The following is a 24160-nucleotide window of genomic DNA, read 5'->3' on the forward strand; positions in this document are numbered from 1 at the left end:
TCCCCTTTCGTCTCTTGTTCTAGGGTGGTTTTCATTAATAGTCTATACATTTTTGCAAGTATTTTTTTGATCGCTCTGTAGTATTTCCTTTTCTAATTTTGAGGTTTTATTTTCAAATCCCCCCCTTTTTATGTCTTTTTCATAAGTTGCTTTTAATTGATAATATTGTAACCAATTTATTCTAAATGTTTGTAATTGTTTGTAAGTTTTTAATTTAATATTTCCATCGGCTTCCTCTAATATTTCCCTACATGTTGGCCAAGTCTCTTTTGCATTACTCTTTAATGTTGTAGTTGCCTCCACTGGCGAAACCCATTGGGGAGTTTTCTCAATAATTTTTCCTTTTGTTCTTTCCCAGACATCCAATAGAGCCTTTCTTACTATGTGGTTTGTAAATTTTTTGTGTTGTTCTTTTTTGTCATAGAATAAGTAGCCGTGCCATCCATATATTTTGTCCCAGCCCTCTAATGTTAGGACTTCATTATCTTTTAATAATATCCATTTTTTTATCCAGCACCAACACTCTGCCTCAAAATACTTCCTTAAATCTATGATTCTATGAATGATACATAGAATCATAGAATTGCAGAGGTCTAATGGTCTTAGTGGACCACAAGCTGAACATGAGTCAACTGTCTGATGGCATCCAGCATGGAATGTGTCCCTCCGTTTTTCAGCATTTTTAGTAGTCTATAGCAGTCTCTGCTCTTTTTGCCTTCCCTGGGAGGAAGGCGGAGTGGATGTCTGAAACTCAATGTCAAACTGAAACTCAGTCCAGTTAAGATTCAGGCAGTTAGTGTATACAAATTAAAATTGATGATGATGATGATGACAAAAGTTTTCTTAAATGCTTTCTTTAATTCAGTATATATCATTTCCCAGAATGCTTTTACCACTCCACAGGACCACCACATATGATAAAAGGTACCTTCTTTCCTTTTACAGTTCCAGCACAAATTTGAGCTGGTTCTATACATTTGTGCAATTTTACTCAGTGTTAGGTACCAACAGTACATCATTTTCATATAGGTTTCTTTCATAGAATCATAGAATCATAGAGTTGGAAGAGACCACAAGGGCCATCGAGTCCAACCCCCTGCCAAGCAGGAAACACCACCAGAGCACTCCTGACATATGGTTGTCAAGCCTCTGCTTAAAGACCTCCAAAGAAGGAGACTCCACCACACTCCTTGGCAGCAAATTCCACTGTCGAACAGCTCTTACTGTCAGGAAGTTCTTCCTAATGTTTAGGTGGAATCTTCTTTCTTGTAGTTTGGATCCATTGCTCCGTGTCCGCTTCTCTGGAGCAGCAGAAAACAACCTTTCTCCCTCCTCTATGTGACATCCTTTTATATATTTGAACATGGCTATCATATCACCCCTTAACCTCCTCTTCTCCAGGCTAAACATGCCCAGCTCCCTTAGCCGTTCCTCATAAGGCATCGTTTCCAGGCTTTTGACCATTTTGGTTGCCCTCCTCTGGACACGTTCCAGTTTGTCAATGTCCTTCTTGAACTGTGGTGCCCAGAACTGGACACAGTACTCCAGGTGAGGTCTGACCAGAGCAGAATACAGTGGCACTATTACTTCCCTTGATCTAGATGCTATACTCCTATTGATGCAGCCCAGAATTGCATTGGCTTTTTTAGCTGCCGCGTCACACTGTTGGCTCATGTCAAGTTTGTGGTCAACCAAGACTCCTAGATCCTTTCCACATGTACTGCTCTCAAGCCAGGTGTCACCCATCTTGTATTTGTGCCTCTCACTTTTTTGCCCAAGTGCAATACTTTACATTTCTCCCTGTTAAAATTCATCTTGTTTGTTTTGGCCCAGTTCTCCAATCTGTCAAGGTCGTTTTGAAGTGTGATCCTGTCCTCTGAGGTGTTAGCCACCCCTCCCAGTTTGGTGTCATCTGCAAATTTGATCAGGATGCCCTTGAATCCATCATCCAAGTCGTTGATAAAGATGTTGAATAAGACCGGGCCCAAGACAGAACCCTGTGGCACCCCACTAGTCACTCTTCTCCAGGATGAAGAGGAACCATTGATGAGCACCCTTTGGGTTCGGTCAGTCAGCCAGTTACAAATCCACTGAGTGGTAGCATAGTCAAGACCACATTTTACCAGCTTCTTTACAAGAATATCATGGGGCACCTTGTCAAATGCCTTGCTGAAATCAAGGTAGACTACACCCACTGCGTTCCCTTCATCTACCAGGCTTGTAATTCTGTCAAAAAACGAGATCAGGTTAGTCTGACATGACTTATTTTTCAGAAATCCATGCTGACTATTGGTGATCACAGCATTCCTTTCTAGGTGCTCACAGACTGTAAGGCTTTCTGGGAAATGATATATAATGAGTTGAAAAAGGTATTTAAATATACCTTCTTAAAGAAACCAGAGGCCTTTCTCCTGGGCATGGTCAGCCAATTGGTGCCAAAGAAGGATAGAACTTTCTTTCTGTATGCTACAACAGCAGCAAGAATACTCATCGCAAAGTATTGGAAGACGCAAGATCTACCCACTCTGGAAGAATGGCAGATGAAACTGATTGACTGTATGGGACTGGCAGAAATGACTGGCAGAATCCGTGACCAGGGAGAAGAGTCAGCAGAAGAAGATTGGAAAAAATTTAAGGACTACTTACAGAAATATTGTAAAATTAAGGAATGTTGAATGATGCTGGATTGAAATTGAGTGGTTTCTAGCTGTAATGGTATAAAGGAATATGAAAAAATGGTTCTTTATAAGTAAAAATTTAAGGTTATAATAATTTAAGATGTTGGATAGAAAGTAAGGTGTTTTTATAAGCTGTAATGCTTTGAGTTAAGGATTTGCTGAACAAATAATTTGAAATGGAATACAAGAAGGGGAGGTATGAGGAGGTCAGAGAAATATGTTATTGAAAATTAAGTATTATGAACTATATGTCTTTTTAATTTTTTTGTTTGTTTTTTGTTTGCATAAAAAATTGAAAATTTTAATAAATATCTTTTATAAAAAAAAAGGTGCTCACAGACTGTTTGCTTAATGATCTGCTCCAGAATCTTCCCTGGTATTGATGTCAGACTGACTGGGCGGTAATTATTTGGGTCCTCTCTTTTCCCCTTTTTGAAAATAGGGACAACATTTGCCCTCCTCCAGTCTGCCGGGACTTCGCCTGTTCTCCAGGAATTCTCAAAGATGACTGCCAGTGGTTCTGAGATCACATCTGCCAGTTCTCTTAATACTCTTGGATGCAGTTCATCTGGCCCTGGAGACTTGAATACATCTAGACTAGCCAAGTATTCTTGTACTATCTCCTTAGTTATTCTGGGCTGTGTTTCCTCTGCTGAATCATTTGCTCCAAATTCTTCAGGTCGGGCAATGTTTTCTTTATCGGAGAAGACTGAGGCAAAGAAGGCATTGAGGAGTTCAGCCCTTTCTGTGTCCCCTGTTTGCATTTCACCATCTTCTCCTCTGAGTGACCCCACTGTTTCTTTGTTCTTCCTTTTGCTACGAACATACCCATAAAAGCCTTTTTTGTTGCTTTTAACCTCTCTAGCAAGCCTGAGTTCATTCTGTGCTTTAGCTTTTCTGACTTTTCTGACTTTGTGTCTACACGTGCTGGCTATTTGTTTGAATTCCTCTTTGGTGGTTTCCCCCCTTTTCCATTTTTTGTACACATTTCAACGGAACAGTAAGCCGTAAACTTCATATCCTCATTCCATAACTTTTCCCATGATAAAAATTGTATATTATAACCAAAGTCTCTTGCCCATCACTGATTTAACTTCATCATTTTTAGTATACCATTCTAGGGAGATGGCCTGCTCTTGATGGGGTTACACTTCCTCTGAAGGAGCAGCTTCATAGCTTGGGGGTCTTCCTGGATCCTTTCCTGTCGCTCAAGGCTCAGGTGGCCTCCGTGGCCCAGAGTGCCTTCCATCAGCTTCGGCTGGTGGCCCAACTACGCCCCAGTCTGGACAGGGATCAGCTAACTACTGTTGTCTATGCTCTGGCAACCTCAAGGTTAGATTACTGCAATGCGTTCTACGTTGGGCTGCCTCTGAAGACGGTTCGGAAACTGCAGCTGGTGCAGAATTCAGCAGCCAGGTTGCTCACCGGAGCAAGACAGTTTGAGTATATTGCACCAATCCTGGTCTGGCTGCCAATTCAGTGTGCTGGTTTTGACCTATTAAGCCTTAAACAGCTCAGGACCGCAATTCCTCAAGGACCGCCTCTCTCCATATGAACCTCCCCGGACCCTGAGATCATCTTCTGAGGCCCTTCTTCGTGTCCCTCCTCTTTGAGAGGTCCGGAGGGTGGCAGGAACGGGGCCTTCACTGCAGTGGCTCCCCATGTGAAGAATGCTCTCCCCAGGGAGGTTCCCCCAAGCGCCTTCGATATACACCTTTAGGCGCTGGGCAAAAATGTTCCTTTTTAACCAGGCCTTTGATTTGATTGGCATCCTATGCCCTTTTAAAATGTGTTTGGGGGGTGGGTTTATCAGGTGGTTGTTGTTTTTATTTTGGATATTCTGCAGTTTTATATCCTGTTTTTATTTTGTGAATTGCCCTGAAAGCCTGTGGGCATAGGGCGGTATATAAATTTAATAAAGAAGTCGAATGTCTCCTCCCAGGATTCTTTCCCCCTCTGGATAAACAGCTCCTGCTGAAGTTGGAGAGGGGTAGCGAGAGCGGCAGTAGCAGACCCAGCACCCCCCTCTTGCGCCCCAGAGGCGCTTGCTCTAAAGGGGAAGGGGAGGCCAAGGCAGCCCCCCTTTTCCTGCTCAGTCCGACACGTGAACCTTCCCTTCCTCTGTTGGGTGAGGTAAGGACCCCTGGAAGGTCAGGTCCCGTCAAAGGCGAGTGGGGTGCAGAGCCCATCTCGCTTCAGGCTGAGGGAGCCCATGTTGGTCCGCAGACAGCTTTAGGCGGCAGGACTGAACCGCTTCTGGTGCAACGGGACACCGTGACAACTGCCAGAGCGCACAGAAACACCACAGTGGTACCTATTTCTCTACTTGCGCTGGTGTGCTTTTGAACTGCTAGGTTGGCAGGAGCTGGGACAGAGGAAGGGGAGCTCAGTCCTGGGGGTTGGAAGCACAGACCTTCCGCTGGGCAGCCCAAGTCTCAGTGGCTTATAGACCACAGAACCCCCTGCGCCCCACGACCTTCCCTTTTTTGGGGGCAAATTCCCTTATTCCAGCATCATTTCACGCTGCTATCCCGGATTGTTAGATATCCCGTTGACTGTCCCTGGGACAGGTGAGGCTGCTGATCCCTTCTTTTCAAGTCTGAAAGTTGACAGCTATGGCAGGATCCTGGGCCGGATGGGTCCCCTTTGGCGCGATGCAGCTGCCCCAGGGCTCTTCCTAGTTTCTGAGGAGTCCTGCATGGAGCCTCCAGGGCCAGAGCCAGTCTACCTTGGCGGGCAAAAGGCGCTCTCCTCCTGCTTGGGGCGCCTGGGTGCCACTGTGGGCACAGGATCCTGGGCCGGATGGGCCCCCTCTGGCTCCATGCAGCTGCCTTGGGGCTCTTCCTGCACGGAGCCTCCAGGGCCAGAGCCAGTCTACCTTAGCGGGCCAAAGGCGCTCTCCTCCTGCTTGGGGCGCCTGGGTGCCACTGTGGGCACAGGATCCTGGGCCGGATGGGCCCCCTCTGGCTCCATGCAGCTGCCTTGGGGCTCTTCCTGCACGGAGCCTCCAGGGCCAGAGCCAGTCTACCTTAGCGGGCCAAAGGCGCTCTCCTCCTGCTTGGGGCGCCTGGGTGCCACTGTGGGCGCAGGATCCTGGGCCGGATGGGTCCCCTTTAGCGCGATGCACCTGCCCCAGGGCTCTTCCTGGTTTCTGATGAGTCCTGCATGGAGCCTCCAGGGCCAGAGCCAGTCTACCTTAGCGGGCCAAAGGCGCTCTCCTCCTGCTTGGGGCGCCTGGGTGCCACTGTGGGCGCAGGATCCTGGGCCGGATGGGTCCCCTTTAGCGCGATGCACCTGCCCCAGGGCTCTTCCTGGTTTCTGATGAGTCCTGCATGGAGCCTCCAGGGCCAGAGCCAGTCTACCTTAGCGGGCCAAAGGCGCTCTCCTCCTGCTTGGGGCGCCTGGGTGCCACTGTGGGCGCAGGATCCTGGGCCGGATGGGTCCCCTTTAGCGCGATGCACCTGCCCCAGGGCTCTTCCTGGTTTCTGATGAGTCCTGCATGGAGCCTCCAGGGCCAGAGCCAGTCTACCTTAGCGGGCCAAAGGCGCTCTCCTCCTGCTTGGGGCGCCTGGGTGCCACTGTGGGCACAGGATCCTGGGCCGGATGGGTCCCTTTGGCGCGATGCACCTTCCTCGGAGCTCTTCCTGCATGGAGCCTCCATGGACAGAGCCAGTCTACCTTAGAGGGCAAAAGGCGCTCTCCTCCTGCTTGGGGGCGCCTGGGTGCCACTGTGGGCGCAGGATCCTGGGCCGGATGGGTCCCTTTGGCGCGATGCACCTTCCTCGGAGCTCTCCCTGGTTTCTGAGGAGTCCTGCATGGAGCCTCCCACTGCTCTCCCAGATTGTTAGACATCCCGTCGACTGTCCCCGGGACAGGGGAGGCTGCTGGTCCCTTGACAGCTCTGGCCCTGCCTGACTTGAGCCCTGGCCCAAGAGGCCAGAAAGTGCCCCCCCTCCAGGCCCCCCCCCCGCCCTGCCTTTTCCCTGCCCATCCCGGGGGGGCAGGGGGCTCCTCTTTCCCCCTCCGGCCCCCAGGCTCCCCCCAAAGGAGACCAGCTGGGCGCGCCCGGCTAGGCAAGGGTTAAGAGCAGCTGAGCCGCCCTCCTAGAGAGGACGGGAAACGGCGGAGGCGGGTCTTCCGGAGCCCCTCCCTGGCCCCTCTTGCCTCCTCCGGTGAGTCTCCTCTCCCCCCTCGGGTCCTCTAGGGGGGGCTCCTGCAGGGAGGGGCAGGCAGGGCTTTGCAAAGGGGGGAGCGAGGGGTTTCTCCAGCTGGGGGTCCCCAGATGGTGTTGGACTCCAACTCCCATCATCCCTGAGCCCTGGCCTGGCTAGCGGGGGGTGATGGGAGTTGTAGTCCAGCCACATCTGGGGACCCCCAGCTGGAGAAAGGCTGGTCCAGATGCTGGACTGAGGACCCCGCGGGTCCCCTTCCAGCTCCGCAATGAAACGGAAAACTGCAGCCCAGACCTAAATCGCAGATCTGCATCCCCCAGACTGAGGAGGAAGCCTTGGGGACTTGGAAGGGAGCCAAAGGACATCTAGTCCAGCCCTGCAATGCAGGAATCTCAGCTCAGTTCCCCATTGCAGGCGGCCCTCCACCTTCTGCTCAGAAACCTCCAAGGAAGGAGAGGCCGCCATCTCTCCTGGGGGTGACAGGGCCCAACAGCTCTTAGCTTTTTCCAACTGTTTAGTCGGAATCTCCTTTCTCCAGGAGGGTGGCTCAGGAGGTCTTGCCATCCAAGAGGAGAGGCCATGGTGGGAAGGAGGGGCAGTGTGGTCTAATGGTTAGAGTGCCGGACTGAGACAGGGTTCGGTTCGCCACTCAGCCATGAAGCCCCCTGGGTGACCTTGGGTCAGTCACCATCTCTTCGCCTCGCCTTCCTCACAGGGTTGTTGTGCGGGTGAAATAGGGAGGAGGAGAATCATGTATTCCACCTTGAGATCCTGGGAAGATGAAAGTGGTCTGTACGTGTAATAAATAAATCCCAGGGTGCGAGTGGGGTGAAAGAGGCAGCCCCCTCCACGTGCTGAGAGTAAGTGGTAGACCCTCTCTCAACAGCCCCCTCTGCTCAAGCTAAAAGGTAAAGGTACCCCTGCCCGTACGGGCCAGTCGTGTCCGACTCTGGGGTTTCGTGCCCATCTCGCTTAAGAGGCCGGGGGCCAGCGCTGTCCGAAGACACTTCCGGGTCACGTGGCCAGCGTGACAAGCTGCATCTGGCGAGCCAGCGCAGCCCACGGAAACGCCGTTTACCTTCCCGCTAGTAAGCGGTCCCTATTTATCTACTTGCACCCGGGGGTGCTTTCGAACTGCTAGGTTGGCAGGCGCTGGGACCGAGCAGCGGGAGCGCACCCCGCTGTGGGGATTCGAACCGCCGACCTGATGATCGGCAAGTCCTAGGCACTGAGGTTTTACCCACAGCGCCAAATTCCCCAAGTCCCCTGGCAAGGAGGCTGGGTTGTTAAACCACTCTAGGAATTGCGGGACAGAGCGCTCTCCTATCCACTCACCGCATCCTGAACAAACTACGGTTCCCAGGATTCTGGGGAGGAAGCCGTAGCTCTGGAAAGGGCTCTGGTCCTGCTTGGCAGATGCACCACGGGTCCGGGGTCTTCTTATTGGCTTTTATAATAATAATAATAATTTATTAGTTATACCCACCTGGCTGGGTTTCCCCAGCCACTCTGGGCGGCTTCCAACAAAAGATTAAAAATACTTTAAAACATTAGTGATTCAAAACTTCCCTAAACAAGGTTGCCTTTAGAAACAAGGATCTTAGGAATAATAGGCCCAAATAAATAGGCTGTCTTCTTGTTTCATGTGTACATCACAAAATGTGCAGAGATGTCCGCAGCCTGGGCTCAGGATGCGGGCTCTTGGTTCGTGAATGGGTTTAAACCAAACCAGGAACAAAGAGGAAGGAGGACAGAAGTGAGTCAGAGCGGTCCCTGTGACCCCCCATGCGCCAGGTCAGGAGCGCCTCTGGCTGGGCTGGGATTCAGCCTCCTCGAGAGTCATTTTCCTCCTCTTCCATCTGAAGTCTCTGGGTGAAGGCGGGAGGAGCCTGTGATTGACAGCAGAGCCAGGCCGGAGTGGGGGTGCAGTTCCTCCGAAAGGCCACCAGGGGCCGGAGCCCCCCTCTCTCTCTCTGATTGGCTGCCCAGCCAGTCAAAGGGGGCGGAGCCAGCACTTTGGGCGGGAAAAGAAAAGGAGCCGTTTCTGAGGGAGTTTTTAGTCAGGGCAGAAAAGGGAAAAGAGCAAATTATTGATGATGATGATGATGATGATTTTATCATTTATACCCCTCCCATCCGGCTGGGCTCCCTCAGCCACTCTGGGCGGCTTCCAGCACATATAAAGCCATAATAAAACCCTGAAAAGCGAAGTTTCCCCAAAGAGGCCTTAAAGTGAGACAGGGCTCCTTGGGAGAGATAGAAGCAGAAAGAGGGATCTGGAGAGGCCTGGACTGAGGGAGGAGAAGTGGCTCTGGATGGAGCCTCTCTGAGGAGAAGCTGGTCTCTGGCCAGAGGAAGAGCCGCTGGAGCCTCTGGGGAAGGCAGACGGATGGACAGACGGGCGGCACATGGGGGGCTGAGTCTGGGGCAGGAGAGGGAGAAGCCGTGGGAAGACCCTCTGAACCAGAGCTGCCCACTTTCAGATTGGAAAAGAAGGGATCCGCAGCCTCCCCTGTCCCGGGGACAGTCGACGGGATATCTAACAATCCAGGATAGCAGCGGGAAGCGGCGCTGGAATAAGGGAATTTCCTGCAAAAAAAGGAAAGGTTGACAGCTATGCTCTGACCGGGGTCTCCTTCCCGTCTGGAGGGGAGAGGTCTTCCCGAAGGAGAAGGGGACCCCGAGGTCGGTAATCTTATTTGGAAAGACCTCTGCAGTGGCATTGCTCAGAGAACCGGGTCAAGGACGAAAAGCTCCCTTCTCTGGAGGCAAAGCATGAGGCTGCGCCCAAAGCTTTTCACGGAAACGTCTGCCATTACTAGGGAAAGGAGCAGCAAGGCCAGGAAGCATTTGGCCCCCTCTTTTGCACACCTCAACGTCTCCCTCAAGTGGAAGAACCGATTTGGAGAGAAGCTGCGCCTGTACTACTGTGTTTAGGCCTGTGACATCTTTCCGTTTAGTTTTATAATAACTTCTACCTGAAAGAATGCCTCTCCTGACCCAACTTTCTTTCAGCCTCAGACTGCAAATCACTAGGTTTTCCCTCACACAAGACCCGCACCCCCGACAGCCTGTGGCAAACGGTAGGAATTTGGTGGGGCAACGATAATGAGTCTGCGACATATTAGTTGGTGCTTAGCGGTGGGCTCTGCTCCAGAGGCTCTTCAGAGATTGGGGTCCAAGTGAACCCCTCATGTCAGCACCTTGAACAGAGCCCCATTGTTGTGGGGACTCCATGGGGAGGGGTAGACGCATGGATGCCCCCGGAGATCCTTGGAGAAAAAGGTGGGATAGAAATGCCATTAATAAAGAAAGGCAGCCCAGCCAATCATCTGGGTCTTAGTAATCACAGCATCCTTTTCTCAGTCCTCACAGACTGACGGTTTAATTATCTGTTCTAGGACCTTCCCTGGTTGCCTGGTATCAATCTCAAGCTCACCGGTCGGTAGTTTTTCCTGTTTTTGAAGATGGGGACAACATTTGCCCCCCTCCAGTCTGCAGGAACCTCTCCTGTTCTCCAAGAATCCTCAGAGCTCTAGATGAAGGCTCTGAGCTTACATCCCCAAGCTCCTTCAGTACCTTGGATGAAAGTTCAGTCAGGGATATAGTGCAGTCCAGCCCTGGCTCCTAGCAAGACTCAGCCACGCTTGCTCAGGAAACATTTCTCTTCTCCTGACCAAGTATCAGTCTGATAACAGACCAATATGCTTGCTTTGTAGGCTTTGCTAGTACCTCTAAATCGGACCATCAGAACTTGGCAGAATGCAAAAGGATTCCTTCCGATCTCTTGGAGGCTTCATGAGAGCCCAGATGGATGAGCAAGACTCAGTTGGCCCTGAAGCAGGAAGAGGCCCTGCCCTCCAAACTGGGAGCAGTGGGAGATTATGGGAAAACTCAGTGCAGAAAATCCCGGGTGAGGAGGACACCCTCTGCTCAGAGGTGCAGAGCCAGCAGTTGACACAGTTCTGCTCCCAGGAGGCCAAAGGACCCCGAGAGGCTTGCGGCCGACTCCACTACCTCAACTGTCGGTGGCTGAAGCCAGAAAGTCATACGAAAGCTCAGGTGCTGGACCTGGTGATCTTGGAGCAGTTCCTGGCTGTCCTTCCGCTGGAGATGGAGAGCTGGGTGAGGGAATGTGGAGCAGAGACCAGTTCCCAGGCTGTAGCCCTGGCTGAAGGTTTCCTCCTGAGTCAGGCAGAGGAGAGAAAGCAAGCAGAGCAGCAGGTGAGAGAGACTTTCCTCTGGAAACTCCCAAGGGGCTCCAGGCAAGACAGGGAGCCTTCCAAAATGCTCTCCTAATGGCTCGCCCTCTTTGGAGAAGCAAGGGATGAGATCTGCTCCCCTAAAGTGTTTGCTCCGATCTTTCCTTTTCTAATCCTTCTCCCCATTCTCTGTTTTAAATCCTTGCTACTCTTTTAGGAAAAGGATCTCTTTGCGGAAATGGGCCTGGATTCCTGTGAGGCAGAAAAGACTCCGTTGGACGCCAGAGGGAGGCCACTGGGTAAGGAGGAACTCATCTTTCTTCTCATTCTGTGGATCTTGAAAATAATCTTTGGGTTCTGTTCATCATTGGGGGGGAGGCACTTGGGGCCAAGAGCCCAAAGGAGGGCAGATGTATTTTGAAGAACAAAAATTTGAAATGGGTACAATGTCAAAATGCACTCAACAAGCAAGACCTTTTCCATGGCACATCTATGGCACTTATCTCCAAGTGCCGAACCTCTAGTTATAGGTAGGTAGCCGTGTTGGTCTGCCGTAGCTGAAACAAAATAAAAAAATCCCTTCCAGTATCACCTTAGAGACCAACTAAGTTTGTTATTGGTATGAGCTTTCATGTGCATGCACACTTCTTCAGTTACACTGAAACAGGCTTCTGAAAGAGACTTCTGTTTCAGTGTATCTGAAGAAGTGAGAGACGCAGGAGCTGATGGCTTCCCTTTGACCTTTGTCTCTCGCAGGTGAGAGATGGATGCCCCCCAGACCTCCTCATCCATCTTTTCATGAGAACGGAGGAGAAGCAGCAGCTGTGGAAACAGATCTGGTATGGGGAAAGCTTTGTGGGGAAAGAGTCAGAGGAGTGGGGCAGCCAGGGAGCCTCTGGGCCGGAAAGAATTTCTCCTCCTCTTGGCTTCTGTCAAAGCCTCGGTCCTGAACAAAGATGGACAATGCCATTCGAGAAACTCTATGTACTGACAGGAATGAACAGCCATCTCTCCTTAACTGGGCTTCGGAATGTCACTATTTTTATGATTTATCATTAGCTGCAGTTATATTTCTATAGTGATCGTTAGATGCCAAAATCTAATCAGGCTTTTAAGCAGTTGAGAAGCCATAGCAAACGGTGGCCAGGATTCACCTCAGCAGCCCCATCAGTTGTACAAGGGGATTCCCCTCCTACCTTTTTTATAAAATAATATTTATTACTTTTAAACCTTACAAAAAGGAGAAAAGAAAAGAAAAAAGCAAAAGCAAAAGAAAGAAAAAACAATACAATTCAATATATAAACAATACTCGACACAACATTAACACATTAAACAAAACGAAAGCAAAAACAATTCAAAAAACACACATCATACCATCTCAATACCCTCTCTTTCATTCCCTTGTTTCATCGACCTCCTCTCACCTCCCTTTTTGTATTCCATTTCTATTAATTATTTCAGCAAATCCTTTCCATCTTTCTCTATTTTCTGTCATATGGTTATCTTAACATATTTTAACCTTATTTTCCATTAATGCTATAGTACTTATTTATGCTTAATTCCTTATAACATTTCTACTAAAGCCGTATAATTCCATTCCAACATTTTTCTAACACTCATTAATTTTACATTATTTCCATATATAGACTTTAAACTTTTTCCAATATTCTTCCACCGTCTCTTCTCCCTGGTCTCGGATTCTGCCAGTCATTTCCGTCAATTCCATATAGTCCATCAACCTGGTGATCTTCTGTCCGAGGCTCTTAACTCTTTTCCAAGTCCCTTCTGCAAGTCTTCTTCATATTTATACATGCACTTTACTTTGTCTTCTCCTGATCTTGTTCTTATTTTCCTTCCTTTGATGCTGAAGAATAGATCTCGGGGAAATTCCCACCTAGCAATGTTTTTATTCCTTCTCGACAGGTCAGCCAAATCTCCATAGTTAAAACTAAGATTCAAAAGATATTTCAGGACGTATTTCAAAGTTCCTCCAAATCTGGCAGTCCCCACAACTCCAGGCTCCTCCTGACCCAAGTCCAGGTCCCAAAGGTCAGTAAATCCCTGCATGAAGGGATCTATCCAACTTTCCTTCTCCAGTCCAAGCGGGGCTCCAATCCTCAAAATCTGACTTTCTCTAAATTCAATCATAAAAAGCATCAACTTATAGTCATCAAATTGCATCTGTAAGGCTGGGGCTCTCTCCCTCTCCACTTGTGCTACTTTAGGTTCAACAACAACAACTTTCTCCCCCGCCTTCTCCACAATTTGCCATGTCAAAGTAGATCCCAGTATCGATTCCTGAATAGTTTCTGTATTAATATTCACTTTTTGTCCCAAATTAGTCACTTTTTGTTCCAAGTTATCAATTTTTATAGGCATCCGTCTTCTTATGGAGCTGTTCCAGTGAATCATTTATCTTACATAATGCAACCACTAAGGCTTCTTCTGTCAACATTCTTAACGCTCCAAGGTCAATCCCAGATTCTCACAGTTTTTTATCTTGCAGCTGGAAATTCCCCCAGCTCAGCTCATGTAACAATTTCAAAGGCTTCCTCTAGGGGGAAACAATTTCTATTTGTATCAATCCTTTTAAGCACAGTTCAAGCAATAAAGTTAGTTTCAATTTTCAGTTACTTTTACTCCTTTCTAAACGCAGAAGGAGACAATGGAAACAATGTATTTCTCTTATTTAACTAGCTGTCAACAAAAGATCTATTCACAGTCAATGAGCATTTCCAAAACGTCAGTCTTACTAGCAGCCCGTTTCCAGGTTCAGAGCAGTGGTAATTTGACTTTCTTCACTCTCTCCTGCAGGCTTACACGATCCAAAATTTCCCCCCTCTTCTCCTGCTTCCAAGGGAGGTTTGATAATTTTAGCAGATGGAAGTTTAATCCTTTACGGAAGGCTTTCCAAGACTTTAGCTTGCAGCCTCTTTGCTTCAGTCTATTTACAAAAGGGGAAGGCGGACTTCCTGTTTGAAACCTCCCCGTTTCGGTTCCAAATTAAGACGTTTAAAAATCCAATTTTCCGTTCTACTCACGGGTAGTTGTTTTAAGATCAAATTGTCCACAGGAAAAAGTCAGCGCTCTCCGGCAACAGCAATGCGGCTTCACTCCGTGAAAGAAGCAGTCAATTCGAAGCACCGCGTCGCTCACCCCACGTCGCTCCGGATCCCTGAAACCGGGTTTCCCCGCGAGTAGGGGAGGCGCAAAAGGTGCCAGCCGAATCCCAGGTTCACAGGCTTCTCACGCCTGTGATTTTTTGTGGGTCCCCGCCTTCGCCGTGGCGGCCAGACCCTAATTTCCACGAAGCAAATTCCTCCCGATCAGAGGAATTCAGCCATTACCGGAGGCGCTAACCCGGAAGTGGGGATTCCCCTCCTCCCTGTTTCTGTGCCCCCATGAGCCCCTTGAAGTTGGCTGTAGGGCAGAGGGAGGGTCCCATCGCCCCCCAAGCATCGCACAGCGGGAGTAGAGAAGGGATCGTTCTGTCTGGCAGACAGGAATACTTCCACAGACAGAATAATTTGAAGAACAGCATGCGGAGTTCCACCCATTCACACAAAGATTAATACCCATCATTAGAATGCACAGTAAAATAAATCAACTGAAATGCTAAAATAGGCATCCAGACCTAAAACGTGCAGCAAAATAATCCCATTAAAACAACACAACAGTGAACGGGCAGAAAACAACTGAGCAATGTGTAGTAGATAATCTTTATGCTGTCTCAGAAGAGGACCTTTTTCCTTTTCCTTCAGGGTCCTCTGTGCTTTGAAGATGTCGCTGTGTATTTCACAGAGGAGGAGTGGGCGTTGCTGGATCCTGACCAGAGAGCTCTGCATAAGGAAGTCATGGAGGAGAATCGTAGGATTGTGGACTCTCTCAGTAAGGATTCCTGCTGGACTGTAATATATGTTTTGAAATACACACACACACACACACACACACACCCCTACCTACACCTGTGAGAATCCTGCAATATTTTGATGGCGCTTGACAGCATCTGGGATTCTCATTCCCCACAGCTCACCTTGAATCTACAGTTCTGTCTGCGAATATTCTTGCCCCACATATGCCTTTTTAAACCATGACCAGGCTGGTCTGAGCTGCCCAGACCTTCTTGAATGTAACCTTCCATGTGTTGGCAGGAGTAGCGGCTTCTGTGTGGTTTTCTGTTTTTGCTTCTGTTGCTTTCTGGTTGACCAAAGAGACAACTGGCCTTGCAGATGGAGGAGATTCCATGATTAGGCCAAACAAGATCTTTTCCGGAAGATGCCAGGCTGTTTGAATCTCAGGTTCCCATCAATCTGTGTGTCATTGACAGTCAACAAAGGCAGTGAACCCTGTAGTAAGACCTCAGATCTAACACCCTTCCGTTCTTCATCGATCACAAACATTCATTAGCAGACTTCCATAATTTGGGGCTCTTTCTTCCTAAGGCTCTAATGTGTTTCTGTCTTTGATGCAGGTGGAGATGGATTGGAAATTATGAACAAGGGAAACCGTGACAACATTCACACAGTGGGGAAGTTGTATAAATATTTGGAGTGTGGAGAGAGTTATAGTCTGAGCTCCCATTCTACTTCCCATAAAATATATCCTATTGGGAAAAATCGTTATCGGTACTTGGAAGATGGTAAGACGTTTCGTCAGAAGACATTTCTCACTTTCCCTAAAAGAACTCACAGCAGGGAGAAACCCCATCAGTGTTTGAAATGTGGGAAGAGCTTCACTTGCAAGAATAGTCTCACTTTCCATAAAAGAATTCATACAGGGGAGAAACCCTATAAGTGCTTGGAATGTGGAAAAAGCTTTAGTCGGAAGGATACCCTTACTTCACATGAAAGAATTCACAGAGTGGGGAAACCATATAAATGCTTGGAATGTGGAAGGGGGTTCATTAAGGGCTGCCAGCTCACTTCCCATCAAACAATTCACACTGGGGAGAAACCCCATCAATGCTTAAAATGTGGGAAGAGCTTCACTCGCAAGAATAGTCTCACTTCCCATCAAAGAATTCATACAGGGGAGAAACCCCATCAGTGCTTGGAATGTGGGAAGAGCTTCAGTAGGAAGAGACGTCTCACTTGCCATGAAAGAAGTCATACAAGGTATGAACCCTATAAATGCTTGGCGTGTGGAAAGAGCTTCAATCGGAGGTCCTTTCTCACTTCCCATCAGAGAATTCATACAGGGGAGAAACCATATCAGTGCTTGGAATGTGGAAAGAGCTTCAGTCACAGGCAAGGTCTCACTTCCCATCAAAGAATTCATACAGGGGAGAAACTCTATCAATGCTTGGAATGTGGAAAGAGCTTCAGTCACAGGCAAGGTCTTACTTCCCATCAAAGAATTCATACAGGGGAGAAGCCATATCAGTGCTTGGAATGTGGAAAGAACTTCAGTCGGAAGGGACATCTTACTTCCCATCAAACAGTTCACCGTGAGGAGAGCCCATATCAATACTTGGAATGTGGAATGAGCTTCAAGTGCTTTTCAAGTGAGAAAAGTCTCACTTTCCATCAAGGAACTCACAGCAGGGAGAATCATGGTATTTGAAGATGGGTCTCCTATGTCCTCTCAATCTCCTCTTTTCCAGTCTAAGCCTACCCAGCTCCTTCTCTCGTTCCTTAAAAGGCTTGGTTTCCAAATGCTTGATTATATTGGTCACCCTTCTCTGCACAGATTCCAACTTCTCAATATCCTCCTTTGATTGTGACATCCAGAACTGAGCACAGGACTCCAGGTGTGGTCTGACCAAGGCAGACGGGAACATAGTATTACTTCCCATGACCTGGACATTAGACGTCTGTTGAGATAGCCTGAAATAGCATTAGCTTATTTTGCTACGGACTCACCTTGTTGACTCACGTTAAGCTTTTGGTGTCCTAAGACCCTTAGATCCTTTTCACATGTGCTGCTGGCAAGCGTAGTGTTTCCCATAGAATCATAGAATTGAGGAGGTCTAATGGTCGAAGAGACATCGCCTTGCCAACAAAGGTCCGTATAGTAAAAGCTTTGGTTTTCCCAGTAGTGATGTATGGAAGTGAAAGCTGGACCATAAAGAAGGCTGAGCGCCGAAGAATTGATGCTTTTGAATATGTTGCTTGAGGAGACTCTTGAGAGTCCCATGGACTGCAAGAAGATCAGACCTCTCCATTCTGAAGGAAATCAGCCCTGAGTGCTCACTGGAAGGACAGATCCTGAAGCTGAGGCTCCAAGACTTTGGCCACCTCATGAGAAGAGAAGACTCCCTGGAAAAGACCCTGATGTTGGGAAAGATGGAGGGCACAAGGAGAAGGGGACGACAGAGGATGAGATGGTGGGACAGTGTTCTCGAAGCTACCAGCATGAGTTTGACCAAACCGGGAGGCAGTGGAAGACAGGAGGGTCTGGCATGCTCTGGTCCAGGGGGTCACAAAGAGTTGGACAACACTAAACGACTAAACAACAACAACAATGGTCTCACTGGACCACAAGCTGAACATGAGTCAACCGTCTGATGACATCCAGCATGGAATGTGTCCCTCCGTTTTTCAGCATTTTTAGTAGTTTAGCAGTCTCTGCTCTTTTTGCCTTCCCTGGGAGGAAGGTGGAGTGGATGTCTGAAACTCAATGTCAAACTGAAACTCAATCCAGATAAGACTGAGGCAGTTAGTGGGTGGTGCCCTAGACCAGATGGCTGGGAGATCACCCGCTCTTAAAAATTGTTTAAAAAATTTAAATACACGATAACTTTAACCTTTCCAAAACATAAAAAATATCAAGGTTCAGACCTTCAGACCTCCCCGTCATGGGTTCCAGTTCTAAAGATTCTACCTTTTCCTTTTTTCCTGCATCTTTTACCATTACCCATCTACAGTGGTACCTCGGGTTACATATGCTTCAGGTTACATACTGTCAGGGAACTGCCATCTGAGACTAAGGAGGTGAAAGGGCTCATGGAGGGTGAGAGAGACCATTCAGCGGAGGAGGGGACCAGCAGGGGGAGAAGTGGAGTTCCAAGGGAAAGTGAGTCGGAGGGAGGGCTCAGAGACACTTCAAGCGGGAGCAGCGGGGAGATTTCAGGACCTCCTGTAGGGACACCCACTCCTCGGCGGAAACTGTCACGCCGAGAGTCCAGAAGACGCGTTTCCGTTAAGGAGCTTTTATGCTGGAAGAAGTTCCGTAAACGCCCACTGTCCGATTCAACGAGCGACTGATGGAGCCATGCTTAAGGAGCTCCATCACAGACAGAGGTTTGGGGACTTAGCCAAACTCTGAGGGATTAGGATTTTACGCACAAGCAGCTCATCATCCCATCACAGCAATCGGACAGTCCCTGAAAGCAGCTTGTGCAGAGAGGCATCATGAGTAACCCAGCCGGAGCCGGAGGAGCAGCAGGAGCTGGAGAGGGTCCAAGCCTGGAAGAAAGGTACAGAGTGTTGGAACTCCAGCTAGCAATGCAAACGGCGAGGCTAGAAGAAAGGAGGGCGCAGGATGCAGAAAAGGCAAAAGGCGCTACACTAGCAAGAAAGATGCCAGGAATGGTGCAGAAGTTTGGGGGGGACCCCAGGAACTACCAAGCCTTTAGGACAGAGATGCAGTATGCTCTCGAACTGCAGTTTAACGACTTTCCCGACGAGGCATCGAGAGTGGCGTTTGTGATTGGCCATCTCGAAGGAGGGGCGAGAGATTGGGTCAGACCCCTGATGGCAGGGAATAGTGACATGCTGAAGGACGCGAGGAAGTTTTTTCGCACCATGGATTTGATGTTTTCCAGCGAGATTGAACAGGGGCTGGTGCGCAGACAATTGATGGCGTGCAAACAGGGGAGCCGATCGGTTCGTGAGTACTGGACTGAGTTTACAATGTTGATACATAAATTGGGGTGGGACCTATCGGCGGAACCCATTCAAATGCTCTTTGAAGAGGGGCTTTCTTCGGCGGTGAAAGACGAACTTTCCCGGGCGCCCAGGGCGGAGTCTATGGACCAGCTGACCAAATCAGCGCTGACCATTGGAGCACGCCAGGAGGCAAGAGCCTTGGAGAAGCGGGAGGGGAAAGGAGAGCGTTGGAGGGATTTCCGCATTCCAGAGATTCCAGAACCAAGTTTCCCGCCAGGAGAGCCGATGGAAGTTGGAACAGCGCGCGCGCGCGCAGTTTCAAATCCCAGTGAAGGGAGGAAGAAGGAGGGAAAGAGCGCCAAGAAATGTTATCTCTGCCAGCAGCCAGGTCACTTTGCCAGAGTCTGCCCGCAAAGAAAGGAATGGCAAGGGATGGCGGGAGCTGTTGGGGGGAAGGAGGAGGAAGTCCAGGAGCCAGTAAAAGCCAACGCCTGTCTGCCTCTGTCAGGGCACTGCAGACAGGCCAAGGAGCAGTAAAAGTGCCCACTCCGGAACCTCCAAGACCAGCCCTAGTAATAGAGGTGTTGCTAGAGCTGGCAAACGGATACCCACTAAAGACAAAGGCGCTGTTGGACTCAGGCAGCTCCTGTAATTTTATGAGCAAGGAGTTTGCAGCTGAACACCAGATACAGACACTCCCTTTAAGCAACCCCCTGCAGGTCACCACGATCGATGGGAGGGAGCTGTTGGGAGGAGAAGTCAGCCTACAAACCGTCCCAATGGTTATGAGGGTGGCCAGGCACACTGAGAGGATAGCGTTCAATGTGGCCACCCTGGGAGGGGCTCCAGTCATTTTGGGAATGAGCTGGCTAGCGTTGCATGACCCGCTAGTGGGCTGGCATCAGAGAGTGGTCTCCTTTGGGTCGGCACATTGCCTGGAACACTGCAGAGAGGGAAAGGTGCCAGAAGGGGCAAAAGCCTCTCTAGCAGGGACGGAAGTGGCGGACAAAGGGAAGGTGCCCAAACAATACGCTGACCTGAGCAAGGTCTTCAGTGAAAGGGAAGCAGATAAATTACCACCGCACAGAGACTTTGACTGCCAAATTAACCTGGTCCCTGGGGCCCAGCTCCCCGTGGGCAAGCTGTACGCCATGTCAGACAGGGAAATGCAGGAGTTAAGGGAGTTTATTGATAAAAACCTGAAGAGGGGCTTCATCAGAGAGTCCAGAGCGGTGGGGGGGAGCCCAGTGTTTTTTGTGGACAAAAAAAACACGGATAAACCCAGGCTTGTAGTGGACTACCGGCGGCTGAATGCCGTGTCAGAACCAGTGACTTTCCCCATGCCCAGGATTGATGACATTTTGACCAGGGTGAGGAAGGGAAAGATATTCACGAAACTGGACCTGAGAGGAGCATACAACCTGATACGAATAAAGAAGGGGGATGAATGGAAAACCACCATGTTCACCCCTTTGGGGGCGTTTGAATATCTCGTTATGCCATTCGGATTACAATCAGGCTCCGCCTGTTTTCAATCGCTCATGAACCACGTACTGGGACCTTTGCTCTACAAGAATTGCGTGGCCTTCCTCGATGACGTGCTGATATATTCAGAGAATGAGGAGCAGCATGTAAAGGATGTCAGGGAAGTGCTGAGCCAGCTGCAAGCAAACCAGTTGTGGGTGAAATTGGAGAAGTGTCAGTTCCACACCAAGGAGGTGGAATTCCTGGGGTACCGCTTATCAGACAAGGGATTAGCCATGGATCCAGGCAAGGTCCAGGCGGTGCTGGAATGGAAGACACCGAAAACGAAAAAAGATGTGCAAAGGTTCTTAGGGTTTGGGAACTTTTACCGTAAATTCATCAAGAACTTTGCCCACTTAACGGCTCCCATCACGGACTGTCTAAGCAGCAAGAAGAAATTCGTTTGGACGGCGGAGGCGGAGCACGCTTTTGAGGAATTGAAAAAGGCATTCGCTTCGGAAGAACAACTCCTGCATGTGGATTTACAGAAACCCATGAGAGTGGAAACTGATGCCTCAGACCGGGCGGTGGGGGCGGTGCTGCTTCAGCCAGGGAGCAATAAGTCGGAATGGAGACCGTGTGCCTTCTTTTCGCGTAAGCTGAACAAATCCGAGAGGAACTACACGGTATATGACCGAGAACTACTCGCCATTCACGAAGCGTTCCGGAGATGGAGACACTTACTAATTGGCGCACAACATAAGGTGCAAGTGTGTACGGACCACAAGAATTTGGAGTATTGGAGAACGGCACGGGTGCTCAACCAACGACAAGTGAGATGGGCCCAGGAGTTCTCCAAATTCCATTTTGAAATTTGCTATGTGCCAGGTCCAGAAAACATCAGAGCGGACGCTCTCTCTCGCAAACCTGAATATTTGGAGGGGGAGGGAGCGCCGGAAGAGAGACATATTATCCCAGAGGACCACTGGGTGTGTGGTGCGGCCTGGGTGGGGCAAAGAGAACTGGTAGAGGGAACGGTAAATGATGAGTACGCCCAGGATAAGCTCAGAGGTCTAAGGAGAGAGGGAGAAGACCCCGGGGGTTTTGAAGAAAGAAACGGGGCATTGTATTATAGAGGGGCGCTATATATACCCGAAGGGGAATTGAGGGGGAGAGTACTCAAACAGCTGCACGACAATCCCACAGCGGGGCATTTTGGGCAACACAAGACCATGTGGTTGGTGACCAGGGAGTTTTGGTGGCCCAAGGTGAGGGAGGATGTACGGGAGTATGTGAGAAGGTGTGACCAATGCCAGAGAGCCAAAGGAGAAAGGCGGGCACCAGCGGGGTTATTAGAACCGTTACCCACACCAGAACGACCGTGGGAGGCGGTGTCGATAGATTTTATGACTGATCTGCCCAAATCCCAGGGGAAAACCGCCATACTAGTCGTAGTAGACCTGTTAACTAAGATGGGTCACTTTGTAGCTTGCTCACATGCAGTCACGGCGGAAGAAACAGCGAAATTGTTTGTAGAACATATTTTCAGGCTGCATGGCGCCCCCTTGAGGGTGGTTTCCGACAGAGGGAAACAGTTCACGTCCAGATTCTGGAGGAAACTTATGAGCTTGTTGCACGTAGAGGTCAACTTTTCGACTGCCAGGCACCCTGAGACCAATGGGCAGGCGGAGAGAGCAAACGGTATCCTCCAACAATACCTGAGGTGTTATGTCAATGACAGAGAGAACGATTGGGTCGAAAAGTTGGCACTAGCGGAATTTGCTTACAATAATGCAGAGAATGTGTCCACCGGGATGAGCCCCTTTTTGGCTAATTATGGGTGCCACCCCAGGGCGTTTCCAGGGGAAGGAGGGGAAAGATGGAGTGTTCCGGCCGCTGAACATTTTGTAGAAGAAATGGAAGCGATCCATCGTCAACTCCAACTCAACTTAGAAAGGGCCAAGGAAGAATATAAGAGGCAGGCAGACAAGAGCAGAAGGGAAGGTGAAACAATTAGGGTGGGGAGTCGGGTCTGGCTATTAACCCAAGGGTTGCCGTTCAAGGGGGGTTGCAAGAAATTGAGACCCAAAAGATTGGGACCATTTGAGGTCATCCAACAGGTCAACCCAGTGGCGTTCAGACTCCGGTTACCGAACCACATGAAACTGCACCCAGTATTCCACAGGTCATTACTGTCACCATACAGGGGGGAAGGTGAAGGGGTATCCACACGGGGGCCAGCCATAGAAGAAAGGGAAAGCCGCAACCATGTGGCGGAAATCATCGACTCCAGGTGGAAGGGTAATCAGGTGGAGTATTTGGTCGCGTGGGAAGGGGAACCGGAGTCGGAAAACACCTGGGTGAAGGCAGAGGAGGTCCGTGACGAGATCTTGATCGAAACGTTCCACCAAAGGTTCCCCAGGAAACCTCAGCCAGTAGCGAGGTTTCGGAGGGAGTACTTTGGCACCACCGACGATGAGGAGGAACTGGAGGGATTCAGGGAATCGGAGTTGGAAGGAGGAACAGACTCCGATGAGGAGGAGTACTTGGAAACCGGAGACAGCAAAAGGTGGAGGGAAGTGTTCGAAACTTCGGAAGATGAGGGAGGTTCCTTCAGGGGTTTTGCTCCCTCGCCTCCCGCAGAGGAGGGGAGGGAAGGGGGTGAAGGGGGCCCTGGAGGGGAGGTGGATGTCAGGGAACTGCCATCTGAGACTAAGGAGGTGAAAGGGCTCATGGAGGGTGAGAGAGACCATTCAGCGGAGGAGGGGACCAGCAGGGGGAGAAGTGGAGTTCCAAGGGAAAGTGAGTCGGAGGGAGGGCTCAGAGACACTTCAAGCGGGAGCAGCGGGGAGATTTCAGGACCTCCTGTAGGGACACCCACTCCTCGGCGGAAACTGTCACGCCGAGAGTCCAGAAGACGCGTTTCCGTTAAGGAGCTTTTATGCTGGAAGAAGTTCCGTAAACGCCCACTGTCCGATTCAACGAGCGATTGATGGAGTCATGCTTAAGGAGCTCCATCACATACAGAGGTTTGGGGACTTAGCCAAACTCTGAGGGATTAGGATTTTACGCACAAGCAGCTCATCATCCCATCACACATACACTTCAGGTTACAGACTCTGTTAACCCAGAAATCGTATCTCGGGTTAAGAACTTTGCTTCAGGATGAGAACAGAAATCGTGCTCCGGCGGCGAGGTGGCAGCAGGAGGCCCCATTAGCTAAAGGTTTAGCTTCAGGTCAGCTTCAGGTTAAGAACGGACCTCCGGAACGAATTAAGTACTTAACCCGAGGTACCACTGTATTATGTAATCATAGTAACCAAAGTTGAGTTCACATTACAAGTGTCATTGTATCCCTGCCCATGATTTTAACTGTCTACAGTGGTCTTTCAAGTATACAATAAAATTATTCTAGTCTTTTAAAAATACTTGTTCTTCCTGGTTTCTGATCTTTCCCCTTAGTCTCGCCATTTCTGCGTATTCCATTAGTTTGGTCTGCCGCTCTTCTTTAGTCTTCTTTAGTCTTCTTTCCATCTCTGGGCCAAAAACATTCTCACTGCCGTCATTGCATACATAAACAGTCCTTTATTTTCTATTAAATAATTTTTATTGGCTTACAACAAAAACAAAAACACATAATAATTTCACATCCAATTTTTCACAAATTATCACAGTGCTTCTTTAAATCCCTCTAGCGTTATCTGTCCCTCACTTATACTTTCCAGATATTCCACAAATTTTCCCCAGTCCTCGATGAACTTTTGGTCTCTTAAATATCTAATCTTCCCAGTCAATTTATCCAACTCAGCATAGT

At 49.2% G+C, this 24160-nt stretch overlaps 2 protein-coding genes across 5 annotated transcripts in view; both read left to right on the forward strand.

Moving 5' to 3' along the window:
- LOC128411538 (zinc finger protein 850-like) overlaps positions 1-24160 on the forward strand; it is a 123407-nt gene that overhangs the window by 64881 nt on the left and 34366 nt on the right. The window lies entirely within an intron of this gene.
- Positions 6806-16615, forward strand: LOC128411604 (zinc finger protein 829-like). Its single transcript, XM_053384042.1, has 6 exons — positions 6806-6850; positions 10570-11074; positions 11270-11351; positions 11809-11891; positions 14815-14941; positions 15525-16615. Exons 2-6 carry the CDS (start codon positions 10613-10615, stop codon positions 16613-16615), a joined length of 1845 nt encoding a protein of 614 aa, XP_053240017.1. The 5' UTR covers positions 6806-6850; positions 10570-10612.

The sequence above is a fragment of the Podarcis raffonei genome, chromosome 3 (genome assembly GCF_027172205.1).
Source record: "Podarcis raffonei isolate rPodRaf1 chromosome 3, rPodRaf1.pri, whole genome shotgun sequence".
Taxonomy (NCBI): domain Eukaryota; kingdom Metazoa; phylum Chordata; class Lepidosauria; order Squamata; family Lacertidae; genus Podarcis; species Podarcis raffonei.

Excerpts from the sequence above, each read along its gene's own strand:
- LOC128411604 (XM_053384042.1), top strand. The coding sequence starts at position 10,613 with ATGCAAAAGGATTCCTTCCGATCTCTTGGAGGCTTCATGAGAGCCCAG. Across the intron at positions 11,075-11,269 it reads GAAAGCAAGCAGAGCAGCAG|GAAAAGGATCTCTTTGCGGA; the intron begins GTGAGAGAGACT and ends CTACTCTTTTAG. Across the intron at positions 14,942-15,524 it reads TAGGATTGTGGACTCTCTCA|GTGGAGATGGATTGGAAATT; the intron begins GTAAGGATTCCT and ends TCTTTGATGCAG.